Source organism: Lissotriton vulgaris, chromosome 8, assembly GCF_964263255.1.
Source record: "Lissotriton vulgaris chromosome 8, aLisVul1.2, whole genome shotgun sequence".
Lineage (NCBI taxonomy): Eukaryota > Metazoa > Chordata > Amphibia > Caudata > Salamandridae > Lissotriton > Lissotriton vulgaris.
The window spans coordinates 105,497,974-105,510,401 of record NC_141696.1 but is presented as its reverse complement, the minus strand read 5'-3'; the positions used below and the strand labels follow the sequence as shown (position 1 = coordinate 105,510,401).

Below are 12,428 nucleotides of genomic sequence, written 5' to 3'. Positions count from 1 at the left end.
AGCCACCCCGGGGGATATGCCGATCATTGTTCCCGGACATAGAGGGGCACCAAGGCAGAGCTCCGCAGCTCCGATGCAGCAGCACCCCTTCCCCCGACTTTCAAGGGGAGTCTGGGGGGGATTGAACAGGATTAATGCGGGTTCGATCTCAGAGCTCGGCTCTCAGGCGACCTCTGCCATCGGCACCAAGCCACGCCCGCCTTCTGGTTTTAATCATTGTGGGTCTTGTGCTCGACAGTGGTCTCCCACAGATCTTCATTCTGTCTATATGTGGTGCTTGGACAAGCACCACGACTCAGAGGAGTGCGCACTTGTCAACTTCTGAAGGTTCTGCGGGAGCGACGCCTACTGCTCCTGTCAGCGCCCTTGTCACAACCCTCCAAGTCTCATTGATCTGTCTCCTTCCTGTTCTACGGAGTCTTCACAGTTCCCCTGGGCGTCACTCCCTGTCGCCTCCCAGTAGGAAGTCTTGTCGCAACCGGTCAAAGTCGCAGTATTGTCTCTTCACGACCTGGTTTTACACTGCTCTTCATGCCCTCAGCCTGAGGACCCTGTGCAATAGTCTCCCCCACGCCACCCTTCATTTCCTGGAGCTGGGTCGACTCTGATCCAAATTAGAGATTATCATCGTGCTCTCCACACCATCTTTGGTACTTCACCTTCCCCTGGAGTGCCTTTGGGCCCTAAGGTGGTGACGGTGCCTCAACTGTTTTCACAGCTACGGATTTGCCCCTGGCGCCGCCTACGAGCGGCGCCGTCCCCGATCCCTCCCTCGATTCGGGTCCGGGGCCGGGACGCTCGGCGCCATTCTCGACGCTGATGGGAGATTTCTACTTCTATGACCCGGCCCCATCCTTTGATCCTGAGTCTCAGGTGATGGGTGGCGAGGCGGATTGGGAGGGGTCTGAGGACACTCTGGCACAGAAGTGCCAGTGTTATCAGGACTGGGCAGGTGAGCTAGGGGGTGCCAGTGGTCTGGACACCTCGCCGGACACTGGCTTTGTCTCTTCTCCTAGCGTGGCTACGGAGGAGGTGGCTGCTTACAGTGTGGTGTTGACGCGGGCGGCCAAGGCCTTGGGCCTGGAGCTCCCTGTCTCGGCCGTGAGGACTAACCTCCTCACTGAGGTCTTTAAACCGCAGGCAAGCTCGGCCGAGCCTCTGCTGCTGTTTAATGAGGCCTGTCTGACGTTCTTCTGGGCACTTGGTCCAAGCCCGCTACAGGTCAGCCTGTAGATAGGAACGTGGCCATACGCCACCGCCCGGCTCCGGGCGACCCTTGCTTCCTGTCCACCCACCCCCGAGAGCCTGGTCATCCAGGCCTCTAACTCTCCGACCGCATCCCCGACGGCTCCAAGAGGTACGAGCAATACGGGAAAAAGGTATTCTCATCCCTGAGTTAAGGGATGCGGTCAGTCAACACCGCGTGCCTCTTGGGCCGTTACACCCACTCTCTGTGGGACACGGTCGCGGACGTGCTGCCACAATGTCCGGTGGAGGTCCAGACTAAACAGCCTTCCACATCGGGCAGTCCATCACCTTGTCCACCTTTTTTCCGCCTCCGATTCCCTCGAAAGAGGAAGAGAGGCTCCACCGTCTGGACCCAAAACGTGTACTCTCATTCTATTTGGATCGCACACGCCAGTTCCGGGTGGATGACCAACTCTTTGTTGGTTACGTGGGCGCTAAGAAAGGTCGGGCGGTGCACAAGCGGACATATCTCGGTGGGTCGTCTTGTGCATCACGGTATGCTACTCTTTGGCTTAAAAGGAGCCTCCTTTTGGCCTGAGGGCCCATTCCACTCGGGCCACGGCGGCTACTACTGCCCTGGGTCGGGGAGTCCCCTTGCTGGACATCTGTCAGGCAGCTACGTGGGCCTCGCTGCACACGTTTGCAAGACACTACTGCCTGGACAGCCAAGTCCGGAGAGATGGCTTTTTCGGCTGTTCCGTCTCCAGGACTTTCTGGTGTGACCCACCACCGAGGGTTGGTATTCCTGGGGTATCTATTCTAAGGTAAGGAATCTAATACTAACCTGTTTCTTTCAGATGCACAAGTTACTTACCTTCGGTAACAATATATCTGTAAAACAGTAGTTAGTATTAGATTCCTTACCGCCCCACCCATCCTCTCCGTTCTGCGAACCGATATCTATGGTTACGTCGTCCCCTTTAAGGGCCCTAGTTTCATGGCAGCAGTGTTGGTTTTTATCATGGCTCTGCGTTTCTTGCACAGAAAAGCTATGTATAAGAACTGACGTCCGCGCGCGAGTGCGGCGTCTAAGTACTCCGGCGACGTCATCCCGGCGTTGACGATGGACGCAGAGCCACAGACGACGCCTACCGACGCGCAAGGGTACTGCTACTCAAAAGTTTCCGGATCCAGTCTTGACGCCTGGGGATATTCTTAGGTAAGGAATCTAATACTAACTACTGTTTCTTACAGATGTATCGTTACCGCAGGTAAGTAACTTGTGCATTACTTCAAATGCCTTCCCCTAAAACCGCCTTGAGGGAGAATAAAATCTTATTGATTCACCTGACATAGTTTTTTCATTGGCTAGCCTGACCCTACGCTGCTTCAGTTCAGTATGCCCTCTGTGTAGTACACCTACGTTGTGTGGGACAGGGCTCGTGAGATCTTATTGCTGTCCTTGATCCTCAGGGCTCCACTTGATTAAACAATTCTGCATGGACAGGATGCATCAATATATGTGAAGTAGTGTGGCTCACTGGTTAGAGGCGGCAGACCCGAGAGCAGAGGACGGCCCGGGACCAGGGTTCGATTCCCGGCGCGGCAGGTTTCTGGACCAGGGTCAGCGGACTCGATAATTCTCTCGCCTCGGTGCCCACTCTGATCAGCGATCACACTCGGCAACTCTGGGCATTAGCTTGCCTCATCTTCACCAACGGCCCCACCAGACCGTCGGGGATGCCTGGTCTCACCCTGGAGATACCCATTAAGGGACCATCTCTCAGGGAAGCCAGGAAGGGTTTCGCAGCGGTCGAAGCGCCTTGGGACCCTACGGGTAAGTAGTGCGCTATATAAATGCCTATACATACATACATGTACTGTGCTGGTCTGGACACCACCAATGGTATAGGCCATGCTGTTAGCACCAGTGTAGTGCTTAGACTGTGTCACACTCCCTTCATTCTTCTCTCCACCACACCTATCTAAAGAGGAGTAGAGGCTACACTGGTTAGACCCCTTTGACATGCTCTTGGTTTTTGTTCAGATAGAACTAAGAACTACTGTCATACTCAACTGTTCATTGTCTTCACCAGTGAGAAAAAAGCAAGTCGTCAAAAAAAGGGACTGTATAATGAGAACTTGATCTTTGTATTAAACTCTGGTATGCCTGGTCAAAGAAGGATCCTCCTGATCTTTATTCTACCAGAGTGAATGTTGCTGTCCGGCCCTAAATCAGGGTGTTAATGTTTTGGACAAATGCCGGGCAGCCACGTGCGCATCTGCTCATCCTTTCATCAGACCGTACTGCATTGATTCCCAGGTCCTCAGGATGGTCATTTTGACCACTTGGTTCTGCAGCACTATCTGACAGACTTCTATCCGCAGAACTCTTACCTTTGAATAATCTCCTGGCATCCAACTGGATCTGGAAAATTGTCATTATCTGTACCCTTACATGCCGGTATGTGGCATCATTCAGTTCTGCATGGTGTCGTCTGTGCTGGAAATGACATGTGCGATGCCTACATACGTGGCACCCCAGCGCGCTGACGTCCGTTCCTTTTCGCACCAGCCAGCGCAGTTCTGGAGGGAACTAGCCTCAGTCACTTCTTACTGTAATTTTTCTACTTTGTTCTGACACTTGTCTCCTGGTGTGGCAGCACCCTTCACCAACGAATGTAGGTGACTGACCCACACCTCATCTGTCCTTGTTTTGAGGGCAACTACAACCACAATGCCAAGACCTCTGGCTATTTTGCACCCCAAGGCCTTGAGGGACTCATCCCTCAAGTTCCTTGTTGCTTGACATGCAGCGCCACAACTGTTTCAATCTTGGTTAAGAGGAAGACCCTGTGATCGGTTGCGGAGCCATCAATCTTCATCACAGTCTAAGTTGTTTGATTCCTGTAAGTCCCCCACAAAAAATGAGCAAGAGTTCGAAGCGTTCTTAGACTTAACCCCATTCCGTCAAAGTCGTATGAGACGGCATCAGCACTCGAGGCATGCTCCCCTGTTGAGTGCCGCTGGGCTGTCTCCGCACCTACTTTAGTTTCCTGAAAGCCATCGCGACCCCTGCACAATTTACCGAATTTTAGGAGGCCTTGCTGTGGCTATGGAGGTGGGAGCCTCATTTTCTATGGTAGTGAGGATGGTGGCTGATGTCCTGTACTACTGGAGGTGATAACATCTGACTGCTCGGTTCTCCAAATTGTCTGAAGGAGCTTCTCCCTGCCCTTCGTAACAACCCCCCACCCATGCCACTCACTTGCGTCAGGCTTGGCTGAGGTGGACTATCTTTCCTTGCCCGCCAGCAGCAGAAGTAGGCCGTGGTTACTATTCCTGCTATTTTTTGGTGCCCATGAAGGTAATATTTATCGTTCAATTTTAATCTCACTGTTCAGAAAACCTCCAATGGGACGGCCTGCTCATCAATCTGGGGAGGATACCCTGGCCAGGTAATTCTGATTAGTTATGTAACATTTCACTCGCCAGCAAGGGATAATTCCCAGATGCATGACCCTTAGAAAAGATAACATTGAAATATCAAGGTAACCTGTGGGTGATAGGTAATTGGAGATTACTCTTGAAGTAGATGAAAAGAGGGTGCATGGGAGAAACTTGACACAATATAAGTCTTGAATTCAAATATATAACCTTAATCGGGCAGCCATGTTGATATCGGATCAAACCTCTGAATTACCAACACCTTTGGATGGCATTGTAATGTATGCCTGTAATACTCACAAGTGTGAACAGGTGTACGTCACTTTCCAATACACACAAAATTTAAATCGCGAAGTAGAAAATTATAGTAGCAATTAGCAGGGGTTGGTGGGGGTGGATGTAATAATCTTAGATTGGCCATGCCTCACAGTGTTAAAAGCATCAGTGTAGCACTTATTATGACAATGTAGGACACTGCGCCCTCTCAATTCCTTCCCTGTGTATGTGTGTGTATATATGTGCGTGTGTGTATATGTGCCCATGTGTATATGTATGTATGTATCGATGGAGAGAGACAGATATATCTCAGAACAGCACATCTTTACCAAGTTATGCACTGGTCTCACTCATGGCAAGTAATGATGTATGTGACTACTGGCAAGCTGTAATGTCTGCTTGAGGGCACAGATAGAAATGATACCAGCCTTCTTAACTAGCTACTCAGTATTAGCCAGACGGTCTATTAAAGACCTAAGAGGTCTACCACAAACTGTCATCAGAGGATTCTAGTATAGTCCACCCTGCAGGTCCCAGGTAGTCACTTACTGTAATGACTAAAAAGGATAATAACACAGTGCATCTTGAAATATCTCCTTAATTGGGGTCTAATAATGGCCCTCATATGAAGGAAGGACTGGATCTAGGTAGAGCTTCAATTTCCCCATTCTCTACAACGGTTACCTCTCTTGGAATCATAAGATCTGGGTGGATGACCTATTGCCTCAGCCATTGTAGTAACCAACTGAGAAGATAAAAGAAAAAAATACCAATTCAAAGGAACCTGCATAGCTACTGTGAACTGTCGTCAAACTACAAACTACAAAAAAAATGCATGACTGTCTCACACTTACTCATCCACCACGCTACCAATATCTGCATCCTATATTCAATGACTCCGACTTGGTGGTCATCACGCACAACATGGAAATGATTTCTACACAGGCTCAGAGCAAAAACAACAATCTTCCAACCGTATACCCACATGAAGTGGCGTGCTACCTCTGTGAAGTGCTACCTCTGTGAAGTGCTACCTCTGTGAAGTGCTACCTCTGTGAAGTGCTACAGTGCCCTATATTGTCGTAAGTGCTATACAGATGCTTCTAATACTACATGTGGCATGGCATATCAAGGAGTATTACACCCTCCCAGTAGTTACAACTGTAATTTTTACATTGCTGGCGAATGACATGCTACATAACTGTAGGAATAAGAATTCCTTAGTCAGGATGTCCTTCCAGATTGATGAGCATGTGTCATCCCCTCATTAGAGGTTTTCTGCATAGTGAGATTAAAATAGAAGATTAAATGTTACTGTTCATTTTGAGTTTCCTATACAGAAATGGGCTCAGTTGGCCTTAGCAAAGAAGGATAAAGGGACCATCAACATTGCTCTTCTGCAGCTATTTTGAACCATTTTTCCATTCAGATTTACTGGAACTGACTTGAGAAGCAGCATCAAAACAATTTTAATTTAACCTCTTCCATGCTCATGACGAGCTCAGCTCGTCATGCAGTACACTGGTTGTGTGCTTATAACGAGCTGAGCTCGTCATGAAGCATGGAAATCTGAAAAGTTCAGCACCCAGCAGGAATTGCTGCAGCAGTCAAGGTGTTAAGTGTTCTTTATGGAAAAAGTAAAATGAGAATGTTTCTAATACTTGATGTGGTGCCAAAAAAAAAACCTGTAAGGTTATGAATATTTTATCAGCATTTAACTTTTAGATTTTGATTCAAACCAATCCATGTTTAGTTATCATATAAATTCATCCATGATAAAGTAATAGCATTACTGGCAAATCATTTTATCATGGTCAACCCAACCTGCAAGAACTGAGAGAATGTACGTTGGCATTGTATATCACTGTGACTGTGCATGTTTGTTAGTCTGACCACACTGTAGGAATTTTTATGCTTTTTTATTTTTGCAGACTTTCTGAATCATCATTTAAAGTGCATGTGGAGAAATTAAGCCTGATGGAAAGGAAAGCAGACGAACTTCAGTGTTATCAGATGCCTTTGGAAATTGTGCTGAGGCACAGTACATTTGACACCACTCCACCATGTCCACTCATAGCTCCCAATCTGGGAGTAGCTGCAATTCACGATTATGCTGAGTGGGTGAGAGACCAATATACATCAAATGAAGTTGAAAGTAAGTAACCTAATCTACGGTTAAAGTGATCAGGTTTACGTTTGAAAAGTACAGTCCATTATATTGTATGATAGCTTTGCAATGAATGAATAGATGTGCATGCTTGCTTTTTTCAGCTAGCTTGTGGCTATGTCAGTAGCAAGTCTTTAAAAAAAGCTTCAAAGTGACTTTTTTCACATTAATACCTTGATGAAGCCAGTGGAAATCATATCACTCTTTATAAAACACTGCAGTGGATATTTCTGATGGATAATTCTACGTGCAGAATATAGCACCAGATTGGATTTGAAAACTTTGTAATAGCTCTCCTGTGCTGAAAAATTGTACTGGCTCCAACTAGTCATCCATTGTGGTGTGGATGTTAGGTCACTATAGCCATTTCGAGCTACCCAACTGACCTGACTTTAGTTTCTTTTTTTCTGCACCCTTTGCGGATCTTCAGGTGCTCCTTGTAAATATCTTCACAAACGGTCTTAGTTTTGCACTGCTTATGGTTGTCTCTCTCAGAAAAATCAAGTTCTAAGCCTTACCTATCCTGTCATAGATGTTCATTTCAGTTCCCCACAAAGTCGGTCTGTGGTTCTTGTGCTGGATCATGACTCCAAGTAGTGTGACCAGGTAATAAATGAACTAGAGGCAAAATCTTTTATGGCGTGTACGATGAGCGATAGGCTGTGCCTGCAACCATGCTCCATGTCAGTCGGTCTTCTTCCTTGAAAACTTAAGTTGGAGAGAAGTAAATTTACCAGACTGCAGGATAATTCTTCTCCCAAGGATTGCTCCTGCTCAAGGTGTCGGTCTCCCCTATTCTCCGCCTCGATTTGAGTTCTTTGAGCAGGAGTTGGTGATTATCAATCCGGTGAAAGCCACTGCCAGCTCCGGCCTTGGCCCAGTAGAGACTCCGTTCCGGCTTCTCTGCAGCACATTTTCTAGTTCTGATGCTTATACGGATTTTCCGACACTGCTCTGTTTCATTCCACAGCTTCTGATGTGCCTGCGGGCGTCATGGAACAGTTTAATTCCCCAGATTGGTAAACCACCAGCAGTGTTTACCCTTATCACCAGTTAAATCCAGGACAGTGTCTCAAAGTGTTCTTCTGGTGCCTACTAAAGCCACCCTTTTCCCACATTACTCTGACGGTTGCCCCAGCAAGAGCTTGTCTGCTCCGTACTCTGGCGTCTGACTCCAATTCCAACTCCATCACTGATTTCTGGCTCTGATCAAAGCTCTTCCTTGTAAACGAAGGCTGTACTTATGCTTTCCAGAAGTGAGGTGCAACAGCTAACCGAAGAGGCCAGATACAAGAAAGGCACCTAACCTGGGCCTCGGCCAAGGTAATATTAATGCCACGGTAGCGTAAATTATGGCTGTGGCGTAGCTCTAAAAGGTTTGCTTACCCACCTACAGGTGTCTTGGGTGAACTTGGTGAAGTAGTGTATGCGGAAGACCGCTGATACATCCCCAAAGAGGCACACCGGTATGGATCACAAGAAGTGGTTCAAAGTTCATTTAACAATGATATTTATTTTCTTCAATTCATTGTTTTCATGTTGCATTGGTTTGATATTAACAGCATATCAGAAGACAACGTGTTCGTTTGAAGTTATCATAAGAACATTTAACTCCAATGCATTTCGGGCTTAAGAGCCCTGATCACGGAGAGCTGCAGAGGAAGAGCAAAAACGGGTGTCAGGGAGTGAGTGGACTGGGGGAGTCGTGGGGACATTTACTCGTGCTAATGGTGTGTGGGCTGGGTAGTTCATGAACATAAATAAACGTGCACGGGGCTAGAGTGAGGTATTGGGGTAGGTGCAAGGAATTTTACCGCGTGTGCAACTGAAACCGAGCATTATAAAACGTACATGCGAGCGCTTTTAAGCAGGCGCTATTGGGCATTGTAATTACGGGGAAAACCAAGGCTTACTTCATGGTGGCTGGTAGCGCGAGGCTCCGCTATCCACAGGTATCCAGCTCGTTGTCAACAGTGCTCGAGTGAAAGGCTACCGCGTATGTAGGAAAACAAGTGATGACGGACTAACGTCAAAGGTTGATTCATGCGGATGGGAGTGGTTAGTGGGGAAAATACAGCGGCCATTACAGAGAGGAGGATTACTACGTGAGGGAGCAGTGACAGAGTGTGAGACAAGTAAAAAAATGTGCAAAAAATGTAAAAATGGAAATCGGAGGATGGTGAAACAGACAATTATACAATGTCATAAATACATCTGAGCAGTATATCAAAGGAAACCGCTAAATTCAGTGCGATCATTGAGCCCATGGGGCTTAAGAGTCTGCAATAGATAAATCCATTCCATTTCTCTCCTTAATAGCAGTTTAGTATTGTCAATACCTTCTTTCCTAGAAACAATTTCTAAGACTATGAATTTAAGTTGAGCGATGGTGTGGCGTGCATCAATAAAGTGCATGGCAATGTTGGATTTTTCCAATCTCAATCTAATGTTGGATTTATGCTCGTTTAGGCGAGTTTTTATTTTCCGTTCAGTCTTACCAACGTAAAGTTTGCCACATGGACATTTTAGGGCATAAATTAAGTTGGAGGAGTCACAGGTTGCATCGACTTGAAGTTTGATGTTGTGTCCTCTCATCGGATGCTGTATAGTGTTACCTTTGATGACGTTATGGCAATGATTACAGTTCAGGCAAGGTTGAGTACCACGGTGGGGTTTGGGTTCATCGGTGGGCCTAGCAAGAATCTCTTTAATGTTTCTACTCCGAGTATGAGCGAATATCGGAGGCTTGTCAAAGATTCCCTGAAAATCAGTTTCATTTTGTAGAATGGGCCAATGTTTCCATATAATCCTTTTGTAAGCTGGGCTTGCCGTGGAGAATTTTGAGACTAGTACCATGCGTTGTTCTGGGCTTTTCAATGTTTTGGCCAGGCTATTGGATCTGGAGATGGTGGCCACACGTGATTGTGCTATTTGTAAGACAGTGTCGGGGTAACCTCGTTCACGGAATCTGTTATACATTTCCATAAGGCGTCTGTCAATAATAGTGTCATCAGATACAATACGTTTGACTTGGTTCAGTGCACCAGCACTGAATGTGAAAAAACGGTTATTTGAGTCCCACATTGTTCAAGTGCCTTTGGGTTACTAACATTCACTAAACCAGGATCTGAGGCACCATGGTACCAAAAACAAACCTATTTTGCTCTTTACAATATCTCTCACGCACACACACAGATGGTTTTAGGAAGAAAAGACACTTAACTAAAAGTATTTATTGTGACACAGTAAACCTGTTTCTCCCCACAACTAAAACAACCACACAGAATATCATAAAAATAGCAAATAGGCATGTTGTGAACAATAATAAAATTAGCATTTCTGACACTAAACACCATTTAAAAAATAACACCCTAAACACATACTTCTATGCGCTATTCTAGGAGAGCATGGAAAGTAGAACTTGCAGTACAGACTTTCACGGGGAGAAGCTATGCTCTGCATATCTTGTTGACGACAAAAGCTGTGGTTATCACAGAGGCATGGAGGAAGTGATTTCTCCAAAATTAAAACACACGGCTGCATCCTTTCTCCTGGCCTCTGCTTGTTAATTGCATCAAGTGCAATTTATCATCTTGGTGTGCTGGCAGCAGTCAAGACCATCTCCAGGAGTATTTTGTGCCACTAATCTGGCAAAAGGACCTCTCCTGACAAGTGGTCAAGTGACAACCCTCTTAACACGAACTCTCATCAAGGATTGGAATTAGACCGATTTGCATCAAGGTGTATGTTCTAGACCTATCCGGATGATCGTATTAAATAAATAGACATCGGTTCAGACCACACTGTTTTGACATTGTCTGTGTTTGCTCTTAGTTGAGCTTGAGGTTGTGATAACTAGACACTTGTCTCAGACTGATGATGTTGCATCAGGTGTGATAACTGTCATTGTCTGAATGACTTGACCCTTAAATGGTTCTTAGAATGATTAGGTTAGACATCTGTATCACGGGCAGATGTGACAATTATTCTGAGTAAATTGGGGTAAAAATGGCTACTCCCCATACCTGAAGTGGAGTTGGGCCTATTTAAAATGGAGTCTGACCTTAGGGGCTTTTTCACCAAACTGAGGGATTTTATTTGGGTTCAGATTCTGATCAAATTCAAATGACCCTCATGATGAAGATGGCAGTGATTCGTCAAACTTGCTCCCTCCATCGACTGATATTGTTAACTGTTGGGCACTGCTGGATGACAGTGCACTTTATAACGTGCCACAGATGACATTCATGGCAAGCTCCCCCTGGAGCACGTTCTTTTATGGCAGTTTTTAGCAAGACACGCTTAGGTGCTAGAGATGCCACTTAACACAGTTGAGGATAACTCTTAATATCTTGGCTGATATACCTTATCTGGCCGTGAGCAGACTTATCTGCTGCCATTATAGACCACACCTAGAGATCTTGACTTGATCTTTACCCATCCTTCTCCAGAGAGATAAGTAGTGTAAGCCTAGTCATGCTCAAAGCAGAACCCAAAAACATTTCACACGGCCCTTCTGGACAGAGGACTCCAGAAGATGAGACCATGGGTATAAAGGTGTTCTTCACAAGTACTCTGCCGCCAGGGTCTGTTCACTTCGTGCAAGAAACAGCTATGTGCTCTGAGAAATTGTAGCCATTTTGGTGCCCAGTATGCCTGACCAACTGAAAGACAATTTTGTTGAAGTTGGTCAGGATGGTCCAGGAGCATCCAGACAGGATCCTTGGAGCAGGCCTTTGGTTCTCGGTTGCTTTTAATCATGACTCACTGTGTTCCACAGGGTTTTCAGTTAACATTCAATCCAGCCTGATAAACATGCCTTTTGATGTCTCTTGCCTGTTCGCGGAAAAAGCTGATTCATCCGTGGTATGAAAGATCGTCTGCCCAGATTTTTGGCCTGGTGTCCCCAGCCTGTGTGAATTGCACATGCAATATAGGAATTTCCTAGGTTTTCCAAAGGAATTCCTTTTCACTAGCCCATCCAACAGCCTAACCAGTTTCCTACGGTGTACTGAGGCAGGCCCAGCAACTATCATTTGTCCTCCGCCTCCGCCCACACCTCCTAGAAAGTTTGCCCCTGTAGGATGCTGGCTCTTTGATATATCAAAATTGTAAGAAAGTGGCTCTATATATACTGGACCAGAGTAGGGTACAGTGTGTATAGAGTCCCCAGTCTCCAGAGGTATGGCAGAGGTTAAAGTTAGATATAACCTTACTCTCTAAAGTGGTAGCTTGGTCGAGCAGTAAGGCAGTATCAGAGGACAGTGTAAAGCATTTGTTGTACACACTCAGTCAGCAAATGGTCTCACACACTCAAGAACTGAACTCTAGGCCAATTGTTTTGTATCAA

At 46.3% G+C, this 12,428-nt stretch overlaps 1 protein-coding gene across 2 annotated transcripts in view; it reads left to right on the top strand.

Moving 5' to 3' along the window:
- Positions 1-12,428, top strand: part of NUP98 (nucleoporin 98 and 96 precursor) — a 944,939-nt gene that overhangs the window by 607,191 nt on the left and 325,320 nt on the right. For both annotated transcript variants that reach the window (XM_086933760.1, XM_086933759.1), the window contains exon 24: positions 6,843-7,066. In XM_086933760.1, the coding sequence (XP_086789886.1) occupies positions 6,843-7,066 (224 nt within the window). The remainder of the gene's footprint in view (positions 1-6,842; positions 7,067-12,428) is intronic.